Genomic DNA, 22096 nt, shown 5'->3' on the forward strand with positions numbered 1-22096 from the left:
TTCACAGACACTTAGGTAGTTGAGGCCAACCTGCTAACCAGAACAGAGACAAACCCACTGCAGAAACACAGAAACAGAAGGTTGATAAGGCTCAGTCCCCAGTACAGTGACTTCCCAGAGTGGTGGGAGCAGAAGGCTACCAGGATGAGGGCTGACAACTGAGCCTGTACCACAGACAGCTGGGCAGGGGAAACTGGGGGCGCCACAGCCGCTGGCTATGAGTTGTCCTATAAACCTCGGGCAGAGCACACGTGGCATTAGAGGTGGGCACCACCTTGGTGCAGGATGCTGACCTGGTGGGGCATGCATGGATGTGAGGCTCTTGGGGGACTGCAGAAAGGTGTATGTGGGGGTTTAACAGAACAGGTAATTGCAGAGAGGCCAACACTGGGAGGAAAAACCAGTAATTCCTTGACTGGTTGAAAGAAGTAAAAAAGGCAGTGAGAGCTACCAGGGGTCTTTCACTGCATGAGCAAAAGTAGTGGAAGATTTAAGATACTGAGGCTGTCATAGAAATTCATCTGGGAGGCAAGGACAGTATGCTCTTGTGTGTAGGTAGCATTTTAAACATTTTATGAACCACTACTTAAATGAATGGATGTAAACAGAAATAGAAGTAGGAGTGGAAGCTGAAAGAAGGAAAGCAGAGGGATGAGGGAAGTTTTCATTGAGCACCTATTTGAGGTTGCTTTCTGGGTTCACTGGAATGCAAATACTGGCTCAAATTCAAACCTCGTTAGGTGGTTGTAGTTTTATGAAAGTCATAAGAGGGGAGTATTAACATCTTTACACCCATCTCACCCTAAGGTGTTTTAATTCCTTTGTAGGAACAAGGACCTTTACAGGACCTATGAGAAGAGGAAAATGAAGCCTCTCTTCCCAGAGAAAGATGATATTAGCAGTGCTGAGCAGGTGCTTCTTCCCTCCGTCTCTGGCCTCCACATCATTCAAAGGAGAGTGCAATGAGTGCCCAGCCTGCCCCAGTTACGCAGCTGCCCTTTTTAGGCTGTGAACCAAGATGTCAAAACCAGCACTGAGCCCACTAAGTCACAAGCAGGGAGATGGTCCAGACTGCAGCAGGTAGACCTCCAGAGAGGAAGGGCAACCTGAGTCAGGTTGACTCTTGAGCAGGCCAGTGCTGCTCATCCCCCTGCAGAGGCAGCAGGTCATGCCTGAAGTGGCTAGGCAGGGGGGCAGTCGTGGGCTTGGTGCACCCAGGCAGTGGGGAGGTGAGCACTGCAGACCTGTCCTGCCTCCCTTTTCATGGGGTTCAGAAGAGCCCACACACAAGCAATCTGCTTCAAAGTTGCTTGCATTTATTCATCCCCCCCCCAAAAAAAAAAAAAAAAAACAAACAAAAAAACCCCACACACACTAGAATAAGAAAGAAAACCTCCACACAACTCAGTTACAATGGCATCTCAATGCCCAACCCAGCTGCTTCACTGCTTGCTTTCAAAGCCATGTTCATGGATGCCAAGATTTGCGACACTGACACATTCATGGGCCTGAGTTGCTTTCCAGGATGTCTTGACGTGAGACTCCCTGTGCTGAAGATGTTGCGTATCCTTTATGGGCACAAACAGGTGATTTGCTGGGTTGGTCTCATTACATTTCCTTTCAAAAAGCATCCACCACTGTCTGCCCTGTGGTTTGGAAAGGGGTTAACGCTTTCCCTTCCTAAATCTCAACTTGCCAGTACATTTCCCGTGTGCTGCAATTATTAAATGACACTTCACAACTTCATCGCTTCTTCTGCTACATCTGCTTGCTGCTCCCATGTGCAACCTCGCTCACATCCCAAACATCTAAATGCATTGTTTCCTCTGTTTCTCCTGCCAGCATGGAAAGAAGCCATCCCTGAAGCAGGATTGCCTTTCAGCTGGCAGCAAACGAGTGATTGGCATTGGACATTACTGCTGAGACTCTGGCAGGCCATTTAGCAGAGAACCTTGGCTAATGAATGTCATCCACACCTAGCAGATGTGCCACTGGCTGCCATGCCAGATTTTTGACATAATACAGTGCTGCTGGACACGATAGTGCTTGGGAAAAGCCACCGAGTAACTTGTGCCTTCAACTCAGCATTCAATCTCACTCACAGGTCTGAGAGAGACAAACAAAACCTGTGTGAGGGGGGGTAGCGCATCTCACCGGTGTTTTTAATACGCACATAAATTCTATTTGGGATGGTTTCCCTCACGTGCCAGGGGACCTAAAAAGAACCAAAACAAACCAACAACAAAAACAAAACAAAACCCACACAACACCCTTTTTCCTGTTTGAGGCCCGGCCCCAGCTGGTCCCTGCGGCCCCCCCGGCCCCGCACCTCGCCCTCCCCGCCGGGGCCGGGGGCTGGGCCGGGCGCGGCTGACAGCGCTGCCGGGCGGGGGGCGCCGTCCCCCCGCGGGGCCGGCCCGGCCGCAGGAAGGTGCCTGGGGTGTGAATGTCGCCGCCGGCAGCAGCTCCGGCTTCGTCTTTCCTCTCCTGCCCTCCATCGGCAGCACGCTCCCTGCACAGCGGCTGCCCTTGCGGGGAAAAGCCGGGGGGGTCCGGGCCGCCCCGAAACTCCTCCGAACTCCCGGGAGCTCCCCGCCCAAAGCCCCCCCCGCCGCAGCAGCGCCGGGGGACGGGGCCGCCTGCCTGCCCCGCGTCTGCCGCCTAATCCCGGGCGTAATCCCGGAAAGCGGCATTACAGCGGCGGCTAATCCCGACCCGCCGCCGCAGCGTGTGCGGGTCCGTGTGCGCGGGTCCCTGTGCGCGGATGCGTGTGCGGGTCCGTGTGCGGGGGTCCGTGTGCAGGAGTCCCGTCGGTCTCGGGGGTGATGTCCCCGCGCAAGGCGGGGGGCGAGGCCACTTGCGCGATGCGGTGGGGATTTTCGGCCAAACGCTTTGCTCTTACGGCACCAGATAATTCGGTCATTAACCCTCTAATTACCCGGCGGTGGGTGCGGGAAGGGGCGGGGGGCCACGCTCCGCCTGGTCTGGGCAATGCTGCCCCAGCCGGGGCTTGTGCTCCTCCCGCCCCCCGGCCAAGTCACCCGCCCCTGGCTCGCTCCTGCGGCTTCGCGCAGGACGGTCGTCCTGGTCCCGCACCACCACCACCCCCGCCCCCCGCGTTCACTATAACCTGCACCGCTGCTTTTATTTCTGTAGCCAAGGCAGCGGCGCGGAGTGGGGCGCGGCGAGTTCCGAGCCCCGGAGGAGAGGTACCCCCCAAACACCCCTCGAGGGGCAGGCCCTGCCCCCCGCCCTTGCCGGGCATCCTTTGGGGATGGCCCTTCACAACGTTTAGCCCCGAGGGGCGGGAGGCGAGGTGTGAGCGCGTATGCGTCGATATCGGTCGCTTTCTTCCAGCCGGCTGAAAGTCAAGTTCAGCGGAGCTGGGCTGGGCTGGCTGGGATGCTTTCAGGGAGGGACGGGGTGGAGGGGGGGTCGACAGCGGGGAAATCGTAACAAAATAAGAAATGCTGTGGCTGCATGAGATCGGGTGCCGATGCACGGGTGTAATGCAGATCACTTGGCCGCTCTTCCCCGTTTTTTCCTTGGCCTCTTTATCTTTCAATTGAAAACCAATTAAAGGTTTCTATAAATCTGTTCGCATCCCTTTTACGTGGGGCCCTCTGATGCCTGCTGTATTGCCCTTTAGATGCCTCTTCCTTTTTTTGTTTTACAATTGTTGTATCAATATAATGCTTCCTTTCTTTCTCTGTCTCTATAGATACAGATATACAAGGCAAACTAAAGGTTTTGACTGCTATTCATTGCCTCCTCATTTGTCCCTGAGCCGTAACAGTGGTGCCCTTTCTCTTCTGGCTGTTTTTCCCTGCTTCTGGAGCAGCAGTTATGGGAGAAGCAGATGGCTACTGATTGGGTGAGCTTTGTGGCTTTAATACTGAATACTTTATGGAAAAGGACTTTATCATGCTTGGTTGGTCAGAGGAACAACGGGATGAGATTTATGACTAGGGAAAATAAATCTTTTTAAGTTTCAGGCTCCTTCACACACCCCAAGTCAAGTTGCTGTAGCAGAGCCGGAGCTGAAATCCTCTGCATCTTTCTTTTTTTCCTCCCTCCCTCCCCCTCTGTCTGTCTGTCCCTTTCACTGCTTTCCCCACCCCCTCCCCACCAGGGTTTAGCAAACCTCTGCAAACTTTAGGGACTGTCACTCAGGGGAGCAGCAGAGGCCTTCACAGCCCTGCAGGCTGCCCAGGGAAGGAAAAAAACATCCCCAGATGTGGATCATCCACCTGACAGGAACATGCTGGGCAGTCAGCTCTGGCCAAGGCTTGTCTATGTGTAACCCAGAAAGCAGGTCCCAGTGGTGAGTTTTTAGGGACACAAATGTCACCCAGGCCACATGGTCAGCAGGGGAACACCAGGGTTGGGCTGCCTACCACACGCTGCAGAGCCTGGATCTCCTGAAGGAGAGGGAGTCCAGTGCTGCCCCACCATGCTGGGCAGCCCCCGGGCCAGGGGCTGTAGGAGCATCCCCCACAGGGAGCAGTCTCTGTGCTGTCCCCCAGTCACCCCTACAGAGGCTCGGGCTTTGCCACCAGCTCCAGCGCTGCCAATCATCTCTTGGTTTCTGTGTGGTCCCATGCCAAAGCTTGATGGCAACCAAGAGCCACGCAGTGGGGTGAGCTCCGGCCCCAGCACGAAACACTGGTGGTGGCATACGGGTACAGAAAGGCTTGAGGGCATACATGAAGCAGAAGTAGATTTCAGTCCTTCTCCCCTTCCATTTCTCCCCCTTTTCAGTCCCACATAGCCAGTAACATCCTCCATGAGGCTGTTAAACATTTTAAGGAAGCTAAAGCTTGGTGAAGGTTTTCCACGTTTTAAACCTTGGTGCTACTATCATGACAAGTAAGGAGGAGAAACAGAAAGCCATGGTTGAGAGAAATAATTTTGAGAAAAAAGTTGGAAGTGATTTGGGGCTATATATTAGCCATTTAACCAACTGCCCCATATTACACTCAGCGATCTGTTTTCTGCTCAGTTACAAAAAAAATTCTGTGACCCTTTGGTGAATATACAGATTAATATTTCTAACTAGTTTCTGCATTTGCTCAGAAAGAAGTACAGGGCAAGTTCAAGCACCATCAAGGGCTGAAGAAATAGCCAAGGTGCTTATGGCGTCTCTGAGTCATGATGAGAACAGGTGGGGAAGGGACAATGAGTCCCACTGTGGCTGTCTGGGGCTCCTGGGAGAGCAGGAACGTTTGCTCCTTCTTAGAGTGAACCACAGCCAAAGCTGGTGTCTGGCAAAAAGGGCTTCATGGTTTTGTCACATGGCAGCAACTTGACCTGGACGTCCCAGCTGCTGCTGCAAGCATCAGTGAGATGCATCTGAAGGGTCGACAGAAATAGGAAGGGACAGCGAGCATGGGCTTGTTCGGGAGCTGAGCTGCAAACAAGATAGGGCAGACATTGCCAGTGTGCCTCAGCCCTGGCAAGGGCGTGGTGGTGGTGAAATGTCCGTCTGGTTGCGGGGCTGAGGAGTCCCAGAAGGATCTCATGCCTACGCAGAAGCATTGCTAACAGTGAGAGAAATACTGCTTCTCCATGCTCCTGTTTGCTGGTCTGCAGCATGGCAGTGATGCTGCTGATGCCCCAGTACAAGACTTCCTGTGGACTGGCGCCATCCACAAGCCTGGTAACAGCTAAATGCAGAAATGGTGATTTGTCATTCAGCTGAGGCCCCCATTTATTTCCACTACAGAGGCCTAGCTGCCGTGTTTGTCTCAGGGGAAGAGAACCATTCTGCCTGCATTTCTTCAGGCACCAGGAAAGCTTGTGGCTCCGCATTTCGTTTTTTGAGTTGCTTTTCTGCTCCACCTCCTGCGCTCCCCCTGAGAACTGCAGGCCAGCCCTGCCTCTGACAGCAGAGGGCAGAGAGGGCAGCAAGGCAGCTTTGGGCATCCCTTCATCCCTCCTCCCTGTGGTCCCCTGGCACTGCCTGAAAGATCATGGCTGGGCTCCTGCGCCTCTGGGAACTTGCGTATTTTCTCAGCATTTTTTTTTTTCACTTTATAGTAGTCGCCTGTGAGCTGACTCTGGCCTGCGTATGTGTCTCCTCAAAGGAGCAACCATACATCCACAGGCCTGGCACAGGTCACAACTTTGAGGCAGCGTTTCCCAAGGATGCAGGAATGTTTCTGAACACAAGCTGTGCAGCCTCACCTGGCCCCTTTTCCCTTTGCCTTCCCGGGTCAAATCTGGTGAGGAAAGAGAAGGCTTCTCCAGTGAAGCCAGAAGGGTGCCCTGACATCCTCAGAGAGACAGCTCCTCTGTCCTTTGCAGCCATCCCCATGGTAACTCACCACGGGCAGAAATCTGGCACTTCCCGCCGAGAGGTTAAGCGATAACGGCGGCCGAGCATCGCCGGCCCCTTGGCCCCCGCAGCCGCCCTGCCTCCCCAGCGGGGTCCCGGCCGGGGAGCAGCAGAGCTCCGGCCGCCCCCCCGGGGCTGGACACCCGTCGGCCCCGCGTGTCCGTGGGACGCCGGCTTGCCCGCCGGCCCCCTCCAAGCCCAAGTCCCGGTCCCGCCGCGGCCGCTGCCGGGGACTCCCCTTCCCCGGGAGCCCCTTCTCACCGGGCCAGTGCCGGCGCGGGAGGCCTGCGCCGGCGCCAGGTGCTGCGGAGCCGGGGCCGCGCTTTTGGGGGGCTGGAAGCAAGCGGGGAGGCGGCTGGCGGTTCCGTGTGAAGGTGGCTTGGAGCTCCTTAGCCCGGGTCGCCCTTGGCTGTCCGCGGGGGATGTTCTGAAAGGATAAACGCATACACTGTGCCTCCGTGTGCCGCGACGTTCTGTGAGTGGTTTGCGGGAGGCGGCAGGTAGCGTTCACTCGGTCCCGCAGGCGGACACACACCGGCGGGGTGCGCGGGGCCTGGCCGGGATGCGGCCGGGGGCAGCCGCTCTCTCCCCGGTTAGGGCCGGGCCCCCTCGCCCCGCCCGGGGCCTCGGCCCGCAGCGGGGCGGCAGCTGGATCGGGGCCGGGCGCACCTTCACCGTCCGCCCCCACATCTCAAAAAAAAAATATAAAAAAAAAATCCCGGTGCGGCTTTTCGGTGAGCCCGGGGCAGCGGCCGCCTCCCAGCCCCGCGGCCCGTGATTGCCGGCCGCTGGCACGGCGGGCTGCCCAGGCACCGGCACCGGCCTCTCGCAGGGAGCGGGGGCAGCTGGGGTCTGCGGCGGGCGCGCCCCGGCCGCGGCGCCTGGAAGCATCAACTTACACGGAAAGAGCCCGCGTACACAAAGTGCTGTTCCGCGGGGCTGGGGCGACGCTGTTGCCTGGGATTCACTTTTACCGTAGCATCGGAGGCTGAATAAATGCCCATAAATGCTGCTACGGTCCTTTTTAGTATCGGGGAATTTCGGTAGCTGAGATAATGTCGAAGCAATTTCGAGATAGTTTATGTACCGTGGTGTCCCTTAAATTTCTCGCGAATAAAAATAACGCGTAGGTTTTCTTTCCCCTCTACTAATGCCAGTCATTCGGACAATTTATATCACACAGCGAGAACTGCAGCACTTAAAAAGAAAAAAAAAAAAGAGGAGAAAGAAAAAAAAAAACAGGAAAAGGGAAAAGGGGAGGGGGTGAACCCCTTTGAGGCAGGAATTGAGATCCAAATTTTTACAGCCTCACATATTTTTAATGTTATGACAATCTCCGCTGTCTTTTGTCGAATTAATAAGATAAATGTTGAAAGCATATTATATGCAGCCTTTAATCCTAATGCAAGGAAAATCGTAATTACGTAGAGGATAAGTGAATTTGAAAGCCAAACATCAGCCCACTCTCTGATTGCAAACAACGCTGCGTTCGCCTCTGGAAAACGCTTTGTCTCTTCTTTTGTTTAGTTTAGGAGGCTTTAAATTCTATTTTTATTTTATTTTTTTTAATCTGTTTTGTGTCTGAAATGACGGCGATGAGGGAGGAACCGGTAAACACTTTCCCATGCGGTAAAAACCTTATTTCGGCACAGAGCATCTGCGGATGCTTTTGCTCACCAAATGTGCGCGCGTGTCCGTCAATACATGAGCCCTGCGCGTGCGGGGGTGCGAGCCCTCGCGCTGCCCCGCGCCCCGGCAACGGCGAGGGCTGCGGCGGGCGGCGGGCGCCCGGCCGGGGCCGCCCCGTCGGCAGCGCTCTCCGCTCCGCATCGCGCCAGGATCCCGGCCGGGAAGGGGACCCCCGAGACTGTCCGTTCGCACGTCGGGCCTCCGCCGAGCGCCTTCTCCGCCTCGGCCGCCAGCATCCCGAAAGGGCCGGGTCTGCGGAGCGAGACGGGCGTTCAATCCCCCCCCTCCGCACGGGCACCCCTGCCTGCCTTTGCCCTGCCGAGGAGGCATGTTATTCGCGGGTCTGAGGGTTCCCCCCTGCCCGGCAGGTGAGAGGGCAGAGCGGGAAGGCGGCCGCCGGGATGCCGGTGCCGGGCGGAGCGGCCGTCGGGCCCCCCGCCTCCCCCTCCCGCACACCCTGCCAGGCCGGCCCGGGGCGGCGGCCCCCCGACCCGCAGTCTGCCGCGGGAAAGGGCCGGTGCGCGGGGGGTGGGGGTGGGGATGCGCCCCGTGTCCGCGCCCCCCCCCCCCCCCCCCGCAGGTACCCTGTGGCTGCGGGGCCAGGTGAGGGGCGGGCGGGTGGGCAGGCAGCGAGCGGGCAGCCCCCGAAGGGGTTAAAGGGAGGGGACGTGGGCTGTCACGCGTCATTGGGCAGATTATGTGCAGCAAACAAAAAGTGTGTGTCTGTGTGCCAGTCACTCACTGCATCGGGTCCATCTGCACCACTCGCCTCCCCGGCCGCCTCACCGCCTCGCTTGCCCGCTCCCCGCCGCCGCCCGCGCCCCGGCCCCCGGCCCGCCGCCTCCCCGGCCATGGAGCGGCACTGATACAATAGCGCCGGGGGCAGCGGAGGCAGGAGCCCGTCTTTGTGCCACTTGTCGGGGCGAGGATTCTATTCCCACACTCCCTGGTGAGTACCCGCGGAGGGGCCCCGCCATCCCCCCCCCCGAGCCTCTGCCGCCGGGCCCAGCGGCCGGCCGGGGGGAGCCAAGCCGAGCCGAGCCGAGCCGAGTGGAGCCGCGCCGCGCCGCGCTGCGCCGGCGGGGTAGCCCCGGAGGAGGGAACAATGCCGGGAGATGGCCGTGCGGGGGGTCGGGGCGCGGCGGCCCTGCCCGGGATGCGGTGCCCGGCGGCGGAGGCTCCGGGAGCGGCCCCGGCGCCGCCCGGCCCGGACAAAGGGCGGCCGGGGGGGAGGCAGCGCCGGGGTCCAGGGGTGGGGGACCCGAGCAGACGGGAAGGTGCGGGGCCGTGGGGAGCCGTGCGGGGTCCGGCGAGGGCGGGTGGAAAGTTTGGCGGGGGCCGCTCGCTGCCGTTTGTTTCGTTTGGCGAAATAATCCCTTCGGGGAAGGGATGCGCCGGGCAGCACCGTAACGAGGAGGGCGGCGGGGAGGCAGCGAAAGCGCCCTCTCCGCGGCCCGCGTTCTCGGGAGGGAGCCCGGGACCCCACGCCGCCCACGCCGCCGCTCCGGAGGGCGAAGTTGCTGGGGGCCGCCGGCGACCCGCCTGTCTCCCGAAAGCGGCAGGGAAAGGCGGCTCGGCGGGGCCGTGCCCGGTGCGAGCGGCTTCGGGTGTAAATAGGCGTACGCAGAGAAACAGATTTATTCCCGAGCTAACCCAAAATGAATGATTTCGATGCCAGATGGGGTGGGGGGAAGGCAGCCTCACGGTAACCGGGTCGGCAGGGGCGCGGGCAGCCGCAGACCGGCGCGGAGCTCCTTCCCGGCCTCGGCAGCGGGGGCGCGGCGGGAGGCACCGGCAGCCGGGGGCCGCCGTCCCGCTGCCCGCTGCCTGCGCCCGCCCGCCTCGCCTCCGCCTGCATCCGTCCCCTCGCAGGGCACGGGAGCCGAGGCTCACCCTCCTCCATAAATAAGCGTGTCGAGGTAAAAATAATTACCTCTGCTTGCTGCTTTTAATTAAAGTCTCGGAGGGAAAGTGCTGGATTATGGTAATGAGCAGACATACGTTCCCTCTTGTCGAGCGGAGCGAGAGGTGAGCTGACATGCAATCAGCGACAATGACAAGCCACTTGAAACCCATTCGCTCTGCTCCTCTGTCACTGCCCGGAGACGGCCCCGCTCCTCTCTTGCAGGGGCGGGGGGGGGGACGGGGGGGACGGGACACCGGCCGGGAAGGGGGGCCCGCACGCTGCTGGCCCCTTTTTGCCCGGCTGCTGCCCGTGGCAGGATTCGGCCCGGGGTTCTCCCCCCAGCGCCTGCCCGTCGCTGCCCGTCGCCGGCGCCCGTCGCGCTCGCTGATAAATAAACCATCGCGGCAGCTTCCCCGCACCTCGCCTCCGCTCGCGGAGCTCCTCGCCGCCTTTATTATTTTTTCTTCCAGATCGGTGAAAGTGCTCGCCTGCCGCTTTTTTTTATTATTATTATTTTGTTAATTATACTATTTTTTATATTTTGTTTTGTTTTCCCCGGCGGGTCGCAGCCGCACCTCCTCGCAGCCCTGCGGCAGGGCCCCACCGCGCTGTAACGTCTCCGCTCTGCCCCTCTCTCGGCCCGCAGGCATGGAGGACGCCGGCGTCCAGAGGGGAATATGGGACGGGGACGCCAAGACGGTCCAGCAGTGCTTGACTGACATTTTCACCAGCGTTTACACCACCTGCGACATTCCAGAAAATGCCATTTTCGGCCCCTGCGTCCTGAGCCACACATCCCTGTACGACAGCATTGCCTTCATCGCCCTCAAGTCCACCGACAAGCGCACCGTCCCCTACATATTCCGGGTAAGAGCCGCTCGCCCCGCGGCCGGGGAACTTGCCCGCCGCCGCCGGTCGCCCCGATGGCCGCTGCCCGAGCGCATCCTCGCCGCGGAGCGCAGCCCCGTCGGACTGGCCGCGGCCCCGGGCGGGACCCTCCGCCGCCGGGATGCTTTACCCCACCGCTGGCGATGTCAGAGCCGCTCTCCTGCCGCCGCTGCCGGGGCTGCCCGGCCCCACCCCGTCGGTCGGTCGGTCGGTCGGTCCGTCCGTCTGTCCGTCCGTGCGCGGTTATTAACGCGGGGTTTGCAGGTGGACACGTCGGCAGCCAACGGCTCGTCGGAGGGGCTGATGTGGCTGCGGCTGGTGCAGTCAGCGCGGGAGCGGGAGGAGCAGAACCTGGAGGCCTACATCAAGAGCGGGCAGCTCTTCTACCGCTCGCTGCGCCGCATCGCCAAGGACGAGGAGCTGCTGGTGTGGTACGGCAAGGAGCTGACGGAGCTGCTGCTGCTCAGCCCCGCCCGGGCCCCCGCCCGCAGCAATGGTGGGTGTCCCGCGCGGCCGCGCCGCGACCACCTTCCTGCGGCCGCGGGTGACCGGGGGCCGCCGTGGAGGGGGGAGGCTGGGCGAGGATCCGCACCCGGGGTGGCTGTGGGGAGGCGGCCGGCGTCGGGAACCCCCGCCCCCCTTCCCTTGCTCCCCGGGGGACGCCCCGTCGCCGGCCGCGGCTGACGGTGCCTCCGTCTCTGTGTGTCCCGTCCCGCCTGTGCGTGTGCCCGGCCGCAGGGTCGCCGCCCTTCGCCTGCCCCGAGTGCAGCCAGCGCTTCCAGTTCGAGCTGCCCTTCGCCGCGCACCTCCGGTTCCGCTGCCCCAAGAGGCTGCACGGCCCCGACACCGGTCCCGCCGCCGAGGCCCCGGTCGGCAAAGACGGCGCCGGCAAGGAGCAGGAGGCCGGCAAGTACTGCAAGGCCGGCGGGCCGCTCCACCACCCCTTCCCCGGGGCCGACGGCGGCAGCCCCGCCGCCAGCACCAAGCCCTCCACGGACTTCCACAACCTAGCGCGGGAGCTGGAAAACTCCCGCAGCGGCCACGGCGGGTCGCCGGGGCGGACGGCGGCCCCCGAAGGCGGCCCCGAGGCGGCGGCCGGGAAAGCCAAGCGGCGGTACCCCGAAGAGGAGGAGCGGGGCGCCGGGGCGGCGGCGCGGGGCCGCTTCCCGACGGAGCGGCCGGGGCTGCCCTCGGCGCCCAAGGAGGAGCCGGTGTGCGCCCCGCAGCAGCAGTACCGGGCGACCGGCTCCTACTGCGGCTTGGAGGAGGGCGGCCGCCTCTTTGCGCCGCCCAGCCCGGAGACGGGGGAGGCCAAGCGCAGCGCCTTCGTGGAGGTGAAGAAGACGGCCCGCGGCCCCGAGCCCGACGGCGGCGGTGGCGGCCCCGAGGAGGGCCAGGAGCGCGCCTCCCCCGCCGCCCCGGGGGCTGCCGGCAGCGAGCCGGGGCTGTGCCCCCGCGGCGGCCCCGGGGGCCCGCTGGCCGCCCGCCTGGAGGGGGGCAGCCCGGCTCGGGGCAGCGCCTTCACCACCGTGCCGCAGCTGGGGGGTGGCCCCGGCGGCGGGGCGGAGGAGCGCAAGAGCGCCTTCTCCCAGCCCGCCCGCTCCTTCCCCCACGTCCCGCCGCTAGTGTTGGGCCAGAAGCTGGGTGGGCTGGGCGAGCCCTGCCCCGACGGCACCGGCGCCCCCGCCCGCCTCTATGCCGCCGAGGCGCTGGCCGTCAAGCTGCCGGGCGGCGGGGAAGCGGCGGGCGGCGGCGGGGGGGGCGGCGGCGGCGGCGGCGGCGGCGGCGGCGGCGGGGGGCTGCCCAAGCAGAGCCCCTTCCTCTACACCACCGCCTTCTGGCCCAAGAGCTCGGCGGCGGCGGCGGTGGCGGCGGCGGCGGCGGGGCCGCTGCAGCTGCAGCTGCCGTCGGCGCTGACGCTGCTGCCGCCGTCGTTCACCTCTTTGTGCCTGCCGGCCCAGAACTGGTGCGCCAAATGCAACGCATCCTTCCGCATGACCTCGGACCTGGTGTACCACATGCGTTCCCATCACAAGAAGGAGTACGCGCTGGAGCCCCTCGTCAAGCGGCGCCGCGAGGAGAAGCTCAAGTGCCCCATCTGCAACGAGTCCTTCCGCGAGCGCCACCACCTCTCCCGCCACATGACCTCGCACAACTAGCGGGGACCCCCCTCACCCCACCCCGGGGACCCCCCGCGGAGGGCAGCGGCCGCCCGACGCTTTCTTTCCTTTCTTTTCGATGCACGCATTTTCACTTTCCGGGGAGGGGCGGGGAGGGCAGCGGGGGTGAAGAGAAGGAGAAGAAGAAGAAGAAAAAGGAGGAGGAAGAAAAAAGGAAAAAAAAAATAAAAGCACCGGGAAAAAAAGAAGAAAAAAAAAGCGCCAATGACTTAAAAAAATACATTTTTTAAAATGTCATATATTGCAACATATTGATGCATTTGTCATACGTTTCTACTTAAATTATTAAGCACTTATGGTTTAGATGTAATAATAATTATATGTCAGGGTAAATTTTTATTTTAGATATAAAGCTAAAGGCGGGGAGGTGCGCGGCGGGGGCGGCGGGCCGGGGTCCTGCATGCGCCGGGTGCCTCCCGCCCGCCCGGCCCCCGCCGCCCGTGCCCCTGTCACTGCAGAGTGTCACTTGGTGCCCGTGGAATGGAGTCTCGATAGTTCCGTGTTACCTTGCCTTTTTTCGGTTTGGGTTTGGTTCCCCCCCCTCCCCTCTCTCGAAAAGATTTATTAAACTTTATAGTTTATCTGGGTATGTTGGATGCTTTGACAATAAATGACTTTATTTTCTTCAAAGCACCTGGACGTTACTCGATGCCGGCGCGGCGGGCGGTGGGAGCAGAGCGGCGGCGTGAGCGGTGCCCCCGCCTGGGCCGGGCCGGGCTGCGGGGCCGGGCCGAGACTCAGCTGCCTCTCCTCTCCGTTCGCCTTCCCTTCGCTCCCTCCTTCCCTCGGCCTCTTACAGCCGTCCGGTCTTCCGTCTGTTCATCCTTGGGTTTGCCCCGCATTTTACTCACCTTTTGTTTCTCTTTCTTTCATCCTGTTCTTCCCTTTATTTCGTCTCCCTTTCTCATTTTTTGCTTTATTTAATTTTTTCCTTTTGCCTTTCTTTTTCTTTCTTTCTCTTTCTGTCTCTTCCTTTCCTCTCTCCAGTTCTCCTTTTCCGTTTCCCTTTCCTTTTTTCTTTTTCCTTTTCCTTTTTTCTATTCCTTTTTCCTTTTTTCTTTTCTTTTCCTTGTCCTTTTCCTTCCCAGCCCTCTTGTCGGGCTTCCCCTTTCCTCCATGCCACCCACCCATCTCACCTCTGCCAGGAGCCTTTATTGCCCCCCACCCTTACCAGGGCTGTGCATGGTTCCCAGCTTGCAGGGTGAGGGGAGCCTGGGCCCTGGCTGTGGGCAGAGCTCCCAGGAGTTGCATAGGGCCTGGGGTGACAGGACACAGAGGAGCCCCCAGTCTGGGGTGTCCTGAGACAGGGACTGCTTGGGGGGGCTGGTGGTGGGTCCCCTCTGCCCCAGTGCATTGTTGGGGTGATGGGCCCACAGCTAGGGACACATGGGAGGGCTCAGGAGAGGGGGATCCTCCCTGGACATGGCAGTGAGCAGCCTGATCCTATGGGTACCACCTGCAGTGGGTGCATTTTGTGTCAGACCCACATATTTTTGGGTGCAAGGGAGAGCACTAGCTGATGCAGCAGCTTGGTGATGTATTGAAAACATCTCCACGCACAAGCTGGTGTAACTGGTGAGGGCTGGGTGTCACAGGGACAAGGCTGCACGTGGGTCGCCAGCGAGGAAAATATCCCAGGGCAGGAGGCATGCCAGGAGTCCAAGTCAGAGCTTGGGAGTCCCACAGTTTTGTGCAAATGTGGCACAGGGTGCCACCGGCATCCACTGCCATCCATTTTGGAATTCGCCATGAAGAACCCCAACCTACTGCACAACCTTTACAGCTCGGGGTGAGTTAGCTGAAGCTTCAGATGGGACACGCTTAAAAGCTCTGCATAGTTTGAGCTGCATTGTCTCTTCCTGCAGAGACCTGAGCCCGATCACCAGCACCGGCACTCCTGCACGTCAGAAGAGCACAAGTGGGTCACTGATAGGAAACTGGTATCAGGGTCCGGAGGTGCCCCCCGCCTCCCCGTACAGCTTCCCTCTGATGATGTCTGCCCCATCAGCACACTTGCCCTTGAAAGCCAAAATCTGCCTGGCCCCCAGGACGGTACAAATAACCCCCAAACCACACAAGGTGCTGAAACGTCACCCCCAGCCCCCAAACGCTGTTCATTGCGGTCAGGCACACGCGTGGCTACACCTGCCCGCAATTAATGGCGGGCTCGAGAGCCCTAATTACCCCCCAGGAGCGTTCCTTAGAGGCGGTAACGTCGCTGTGGCTCGGGAGGGCGTTCGGGGGTGCCCCGGGCTGCCGTACCGGGCCCTTTGCCCGGCGACGCCGGGGGCGGGCGGGCATCGCCATCTAGCGGGGCCGCCGGCGGGCCGCGCTCGGCGGGGAGCGCGGGGCGAGCGGGGGGATGCCCGGGGGGAGCGCGGGGGTGCCCGGGGGTGCCCGGGGGGAGCCCGGGGGTGCCCGGGGAATGCCCGGGGGGAGCCCGGGGGTCTCCGGAGGTTGTCCGGGGGATGCCCGGGTGTGCCCGGGGGGTGGCCGGCTGCCTGCCTGCGCTTCTCGGCGGGGCGCGGCTCCCCAGCCCCTCTGGCGGGGCAGCTCCGCTTCTCCAGCAGCCCCGGGGCCGCTCTCGGGGCTCGGTGCGTGCCCGGCACCCCGATAAAGAAGGTACAAACGGAGCTCTCCCCGCCTCCGCGCACTCTGATTTTTGGGTCCTCGTGCTGTTAAGAGCTGCGGCTTCATGTCCTCGGCCCCCTCGGCCTTGCCCACGGGTGAGTGTTGCGGGAGCTGGCTCACCGGGGCTCGGGCACCTCGGCACACACGGCATCTCTCAGATTAAAACCAAGTACTTCATGGCCTCTCCCTGTTTCGCCCCGGCAGCACCCTGCTCTTCCACCCTCTCATTTTGACCCTGTCTGCAGGCACTGTGTTAAGCCCCAGGGCTTTGCTCTGGCGGTCTGTCTGGGCTAAGGGGTGCCTGCCTGCACTGTCAGCCCCTTAAAAATAATGCCACGTAGTAATGCATCTGTGGTGCAGCACGCACCCTGTGCCATGACTGCTACACAAAGCTCACGCTGTTTCTCTACATAAGTGCCAAAAATGTACAGGAGTTGTGGGCAGGAAATCTAATCGAAGATGTTAGACTTTATTTTGATAAAATCTGGTATCAGGCTCAGAAGTGATATACAAAACCCAGCTGATGCTATCTGCACAAGCAGGACATCACATTATAAGGGCAAGCAGCACCCTTGGTCCTGTATGGTTGGGTGTTGTACGGAGGACGGCGACGGGAGTTTCCCTTGGGCCACTGGGGCTCAGGACTTGGCCGCAGCAGATCCTTCACCCCCTCAGAACCGTGCTGGCTTTCCTCAGGGTCAGAGTGAGTGCTATTGCCCAAACACTGCTCTTTTGTCAATTAAACAGTACTGGTTGCATGCGAAATCGGAAGGAAGGGAATATCTTTTTTTTTTTTTTTTTAGTGTCTTTTGCTGTCTGTGGACTGATACTGTGCTGCATTTCTGTGCAGGGTAGAGCCTAGCCAAGCCACAGAACCAGCCGGCTTTCCCTGGCATGGGATCCTCTCCCAGCACTGCAGCCCAGAAAAGGCAGCACTGAGGCATTTCTTTGGGAGAGCTGCCCCTGCAAGCCTGTGCGGGAGCACACAGCTGCGTCTGCCTTCAAAGCCCATGCCATGAGGTGCATCTTTGACAACCTGCAGAGAAGTATGAGCACCTTGAGAGTGAGGAAGGGCAGCCTTCAGCCTCGGTCAGCCCCAGTGCTGCCAGGGGAACCCTTTGTCTGCTTCCTGCAGTGCTCAAGGTAAGGCTGCTTGGTCTGTGGCCAGGCCATGCTGCAAATAATTAAAATAATAATTCCAACAAATGCAGATATTAATCTGTCACCAGGATGCAGTGGGCACGCTTGCATCTGCATTAGTTACTGTTTGAAAGCAGATCTGAATTGCATTTGTTCTAATACATTTCAGTCATATTTGTGGGCAAGACTGGTTTGCGGCTTTATTGTTTGTTTTTAATACAACAAGCAGCAGTCAGGTGGCCATGGGCAGCAGACCCACAGTTCGTGAACCCCCAGGCTAAAGCAGAGAGCAGCTGCCTGTCTTGGGGCCTGATCCTGCCCCCACCAAAGCCAATGAGAGCTTTGCCTCTGGCTTCATGTGGCAGCAGGTTCAGCTGTGGATTAGCACCCGTGCGGTCAGACACAGGAAGCTGAACTCACGACAGCATGGATGCTGACTGCTTTCACCAGGATATTTTACTTTAGGTCTGGACAGAGGCGTCTGAGCAAGGGTCAGCCCCCTCCCAGCTCTGCCGGAGCATCCCCCTGGCTCACGGCAAGCGCTTGATATGCATCACAGTCTGCAGAGGCTGCCCAAAAATCTCTCTGCTGGGTTTTCCACTAAGTGTAAAGCAACATGCTGGCATGATGGAGGGATGAAAGTCTGCTGCCTGGTTGGTGACACTATTTGCTGCAGTTGCTCCTGAGTAGGCTGGGATCCTCTTTGCAAGGTGTGTATCACTAGTTAACCTGTAATTGGGCAAGCTGTTAAAATTGAAAAAGTGGCTATTAAGATTTCATTGTAATATCCGGCTCTTAAAAATGCATCATTTGGCTATGAATATCTAAGCAAAGACTGAAATAGTTTACTTGTTTTGAAAATAATACAAGCTATACAGTATTTATTCTTTACTTTGGAGTCAAAATCAGACCCTGCTGCTAAGGTCTTATTTGGAGGGGGAAAAGATCTTACCCAGTACAGAAGGTATTGATGGTGGGTTTAAAACAAATACACACAAAAAACAAAATGCAGGGGGGAAATTTCTATTAAATAAGGTGCTGTTCTGCAAAATGCTGGAAAATACCTGGCTTGCCTTGGATTTTTTTTAAAGACCAGTTATTTTTCACTTGTTAATATCTCTTTTATTTCCTTACCTGTTTTCCATTGCAACAGCTGGACACTGTACCCATCAAGGTTTAAACATGAACAGGTTGCTTTCTCTGCCCGGTCCCACGGGTGGGAGGAGGGCGCCCAGCAGCAGCGTGGGGGCACTGCGGGCAGGCTGAAGCTGGGCTCTGCCTGTCGCCCTGGGCACAGTGTCCGGGAGCGCAGCGCTGCCCATCCCCGCTCCCTTGCACTGTCTATGTCTGCAGCGACGCCTTTAGAACTTTCCTTACCTCAGGGACGTACTGCAGCCTTGGACATAGACAAACTGCAGGGTCCTGGGAGGCCTTGCTGTGCAAAAGGCACTGGCTGTGTATAGATGTGCACCGATGTGCAAATACACCCATGCTACTGGTGCGGTTCCGCCTTTGGTACCAGCTGCCTGCCAGAAATACCTCTGCATTGATTTGGGAAGGGTTGTGGGTTTGTTTTCTTTTAGAGGGCGTCTGCAGTGGTGTCAGGGGTGACTGTGTGTGCTGGCGTGTCTTGTGTTGATGGTAATACTGGGTAAGTGCAGGAGAGTTGCTGAAGTTGGCATGCAAAAGCTGTGTCACACCTGGGAGCACCCTGCTCACTGCCTATTGTATTCAGCGTAAGGTCCATCTTCCAGCCACGCTATTTACACTGTATTTTGTTTTAATAGACCAAACTAACCCATTAGGGCAGCGATTGTCTGTCATTGTCCTGCAAGCCTGCTGCCAGCCCCTGCCTGCAGAAATGCAGCCAGGTGGCAGCCCCATCCATGGGGAGCTGGCCCAGAGTGCTGCAGGGGAAGCTGCTGTGCTCAGGCTTCTCTTAAATGAAGCATCTTCGGGCCTTGGCTCAGTTTTGCCCTTTCTTAGAGGTGCCTGCAGCTGTGGCCTCTCAGGAACATGCCAGGCTGGTGTTTTCCAGTGGTAAGGCTGGTGAGGTGGCTTCTGAGTGAACTTGCTGTGGGTTTTGTGCCCGTGGGGAAGGGGTGCATGTCATCTGGGTTCCCCACAGCACCTGGGTATCTTAATTAAATTAAACTGGGTTAATGCATTTATGCTGGTAACATATTCTGCTTTCAGCCCTGTACAGAGCTGCTCTAGGGGCCAGAGCTCGCACCCTCTCCCAGGAGCAGGGATGCTTCCTGGAGGGATACGCAGAGTGATCTGGGGCACAGCCACCCACCCTGTCCTGCTGCGGGTGAGTTTCCTCCAGGCCACAAATCCTTATTGCAAAGGCTTTTTTGCAAGGTTTTGGGGTGGTGTGGGCTGTTTCCCTAGGGAGTAGCTGGCCCCAGGGCACCCAGTGGCAGCATGAGCACAGGGACAGTGGTGTCGCTTCTCACTCCCCGGAGAGGTTGAATCCAGCATGTTATTACTCTGCTAATACCGTGAAATAAACCTTCCTGTGAGTGAAAAAAATGAGTGATGTTGAAAGCCTGGCATGCATTTCCTGTGAGGCCATCTGGTAGGGCACTTCTGTAGACTGGCACGGCTTGGCTCAGGGCTGTCATACCCATACACGTACATCCCATGGGAACCAGGGTGGTTCCTATAAACAGAGGGCTGGCGGAGCATGCGGCGGCTTGGGTACAGCCAGGGCTACAGCTTCACGCACAAGCTCGCTGAACAGAGCTTTGCTGGTTTGTTTTATGTCTTGTCACATTTTACCTTGCATATTTTTAAGGGGCAATTAAATAGCTCCAGGCTCATGTTTGGAGGGGCGAGTGTTCCTGCCATGCAAAGCACTGCCCATGTTATGCAGCAGATCAAACAGGCTCAGAAAAGCCCTTCTCCTCTTCAAACAAGAAATTTTACACTTGAAACCCAGCTTATTTTCTCCATTTGCTAAAAGTTTTCTCTGTCACCAAGCCTTGAATAATTTATGTAACACAACATCAGCATTAGGCTTCAGAAGCTGCTGGTGTGTATGTAAGGGTTGCCACTGCCAAAGGCAATTACACCGGATTATTTGAGGAAGTTGACTATTACATCTACTTATTTATTTAGATTTAAGCCTCATCATTATTTTTTTTTTTTTTTTTTACTGTGTGATGCTACATGAGTGCTCGGACCATTTGAAATTAACGTTAATTAATAGATGCAAATGAAAACAGCTCAAGACAATATAGTTTCATGCCCAAAGGACTGCTTGGGGGTTTTCTTTAAGGTTTCATCGTGAAGATGAAAATATGTCATGTGTCATAAAGACAATCTATTGTGTGAGTCATTTCTCTGCCAGCGTGGCTGGCTGGGCTAGGGCCCTAATGGGGACTCAGGAGTCCCCAGAGGAGGGCAATGGCATCCTGCAGATGGGCAGGAGCCCCCATCTGAGACAGAACCCCGCTTCTCAGGCAGGGTATGCATGTCCTATCCCACAGCAGGGAAAAGTGGAGAGTGCAGCAATAAGACCCCAATGGGCTTGGCTGTCTCATGGTGTCTCCCAGAAGGAGTCATGAATCTATGGTGCAGTGGGGTTGCCACCAACAGCAGGTCTAGAGGACCCCCTTGGTCAAGCTCACCTGGCCAGTGTCACCTTCTTGGTAGCCTTTCCAATGGCCTCACCCCACAGCAATTCCAGTTTTCAGGAAGTTTTTCACTATGAGGGGAGAAACTGGTCTGGAAGAGTGTAGTAGCAGAGGATGCCTGGCAGCACTAGAAAAGCTGGTGAAAACTATGAAGGTGGACACTAGGATCAAAATTTGGGAGGCTGGGCTTGCTGGTGAACCTCCAGGCATGGCAGTGTTGGTGGGCATCTCTGCTCAGGACCTGCTTGTACCTCCTTCCTGCTGCTGTTCCTGTTCCCTGCTTCCTGCTGCTGTGCCCAGACACCTCCACGATGAAGACTTTAAACTTTTTTACACTTACCCTAACTTACAGTGGTAGAAACAGTTTATGGTTGCCTTGACCTGGATGGAGAACAGTGATTTCCCTGGAGCTGATCCTTTAGCAGCTGCAGCCTTAAAAGCAAAGATGCAAAAGGGGAGATCTTCCTCAGGTGAGGTGGCTGTGCCTCTGTGCGTGCTTCAGCTGTGCTGATATACAAGGCCTAGTCCAAACATCATGGGAGAAGTTCCTAACCCCTTTAGGTCCTTGTCTTGCTCATGGATCTGGATTTAGAGTCCGCATGTGCATGTAATTAAATACAAGATGAGGTGAGTAACTGGAAGCCATAGATTTTACCAGGCCAACCACTACAGCTGGAAGAAGTAAACATGCTTTTGAGTGCCCTGACCCTCCTTCAGGTATGTGTATCTATATAGAGAGTTGTCTATATATACACATTTATATATAAACATGTGTGCACATATATCTGTGTGTGTGTATATATATATATATCTGTGCTGATAAATAGTTTGAAATTGCAGTAATGTTGTTGTGAGATCATTTCTGTTCACACCAGGCTGTGCCAGGTGTCGGTCAGGCTGGATATGGCCCCTTAAGTGTGTGTCCCTCCCTGCGCCCCTGACCTTCAGCTTCCTCTGCAGGCGAAGGTCACCCTCCAGCGTGCCACCCGCTCTGCCTCCTTCCTGCCAGAGCCAGGCCCTGGGCAGGCGTCCACCAGCCAGAGCTTACCCCGGTGATGGCTGCAGAGGGTTTTCTAGGTAGGGTTTAGAGGGAAAATGGAGATTTGCAAGAGCAGTAAGGGCACACAGGTGCAGAATTTGGGCTGCGTGCCGGGCAGGGTGAGTTTAGCCGAAGTTGGCTTTTGTGGAGGTGAGGTTTTCCTAGTGGCTTCGGGAGATGTGCAGGGCTTCTTCAACAGCCCCAGGAGCCAAAGAAAAGCAGAACACGCTCGGTGCTGGGCTGGGCTGATGGATGGGCTGTTGCCACAGGGTCTCCTCTTGCACCACGGTGCTGTGTGGCAGTTGCCTTTGTGATGGGGAAGAAATACAGCTGCCGGTGCTGAGGGGCGCCGGGCACGTGGCAGGGTTACAGCGCTGGCAGCGGCGGGTGGGGGGGGGACGGGGGGGGTGGGCGGTGGGGCACGGGTCGCCACCCCCATGCCCGGTACGCGCGGGGCGTGTTGTGCGCAAACAAGGGCTGGCGCTTCCCCAACACCCCCGGGTGCTGTCAGGGGACTTATGGTGGTGGCAGCTCTGGGAGCCCCCTGCTGACTCCCGAGGGCTGCTCTCTAGGGCTCAGCCCGGCGTGGCCACCCCGTGCAGGACAGAAAGCGGCTTTCCCGCTCGAGGTGCCGCCTCCGGCCCC

The 22096-nt window shown here is 58.3% G+C and overlaps 1 protein-coding gene across 2 annotated transcripts; it reads left to right on the forward strand.

The window, feature by feature from the left end:
• The first annotated feature begins 8714 nt into the window (after window positions 1-8714).
• Window positions 8715-13092, forward strand: PRDM8 (PR/SET domain 8). 2 transcript variants are annotated; one of them, XM_055701061.1, is made up of 4 exons: window positions 8715-8975; window positions 10502-10799; window positions 11085-11316; window positions 11559-13092. In XM_055701061.1, exons 2-4 carry the CDS (start codon window positions 10581-10583, stop codon window positions 12977-12979), a joined length of 1872 nt encoding a protein of 623 aa, XP_055557036.1. In that variant the 5' UTR covers window positions 8715-8975; window positions 10502-10580; the 3' UTR covers window positions 12980-13092. The 2 variants fall into 2 exon arrangements, with proteins under 2 accessions (XP_055557036.1, XP_055557035.1); XM_055701060.1 differs by having other exon boundaries at window positions 8716-8975; window positions 10579-10799.
• Window positions 13093-22096: the final 9004 nt, after the last annotated feature.

This window comes from Falco cherrug, chromosome 1 (assembly GCF_023634085.1).
Source record: "Falco cherrug isolate bFalChe1 chromosome 1, bFalChe1.pri, whole genome shotgun sequence".
NCBI classification, from domain to species: domain Eukaryota; kingdom Metazoa; phylum Chordata; class Aves; order Falconiformes; family Falconidae; genus Falco; species Falco cherrug.

What these genes read in the sequence shown, in the direction of transcription:
- PRDM8 (XM_055701061.1), top strand. Translation starts at nt 10,581, where the DNA reads ATGGAGGACGCCGGCGTCCAGAGGGGAATATGGGACGGGGACGCCAAG. An exon ending in CCGTCCCCTACATATTCCGG is followed by an intron (nt 10,800 to 11,084) that starts GTAAGAGCCGCT and finishes CGGGGTTTGCAG; the next exon opens with GTGGACACGTCGGCAGCCAA. An exon ending in GGCCCCCGCCCGCAGCAATG is followed by an intron (nt 11,317 to 11,558) that starts GTGGGTGTCCCG and finishes GCCCGGCCGCAG; the next exon opens with GGTCGCCGCCCTTCGCCTGC.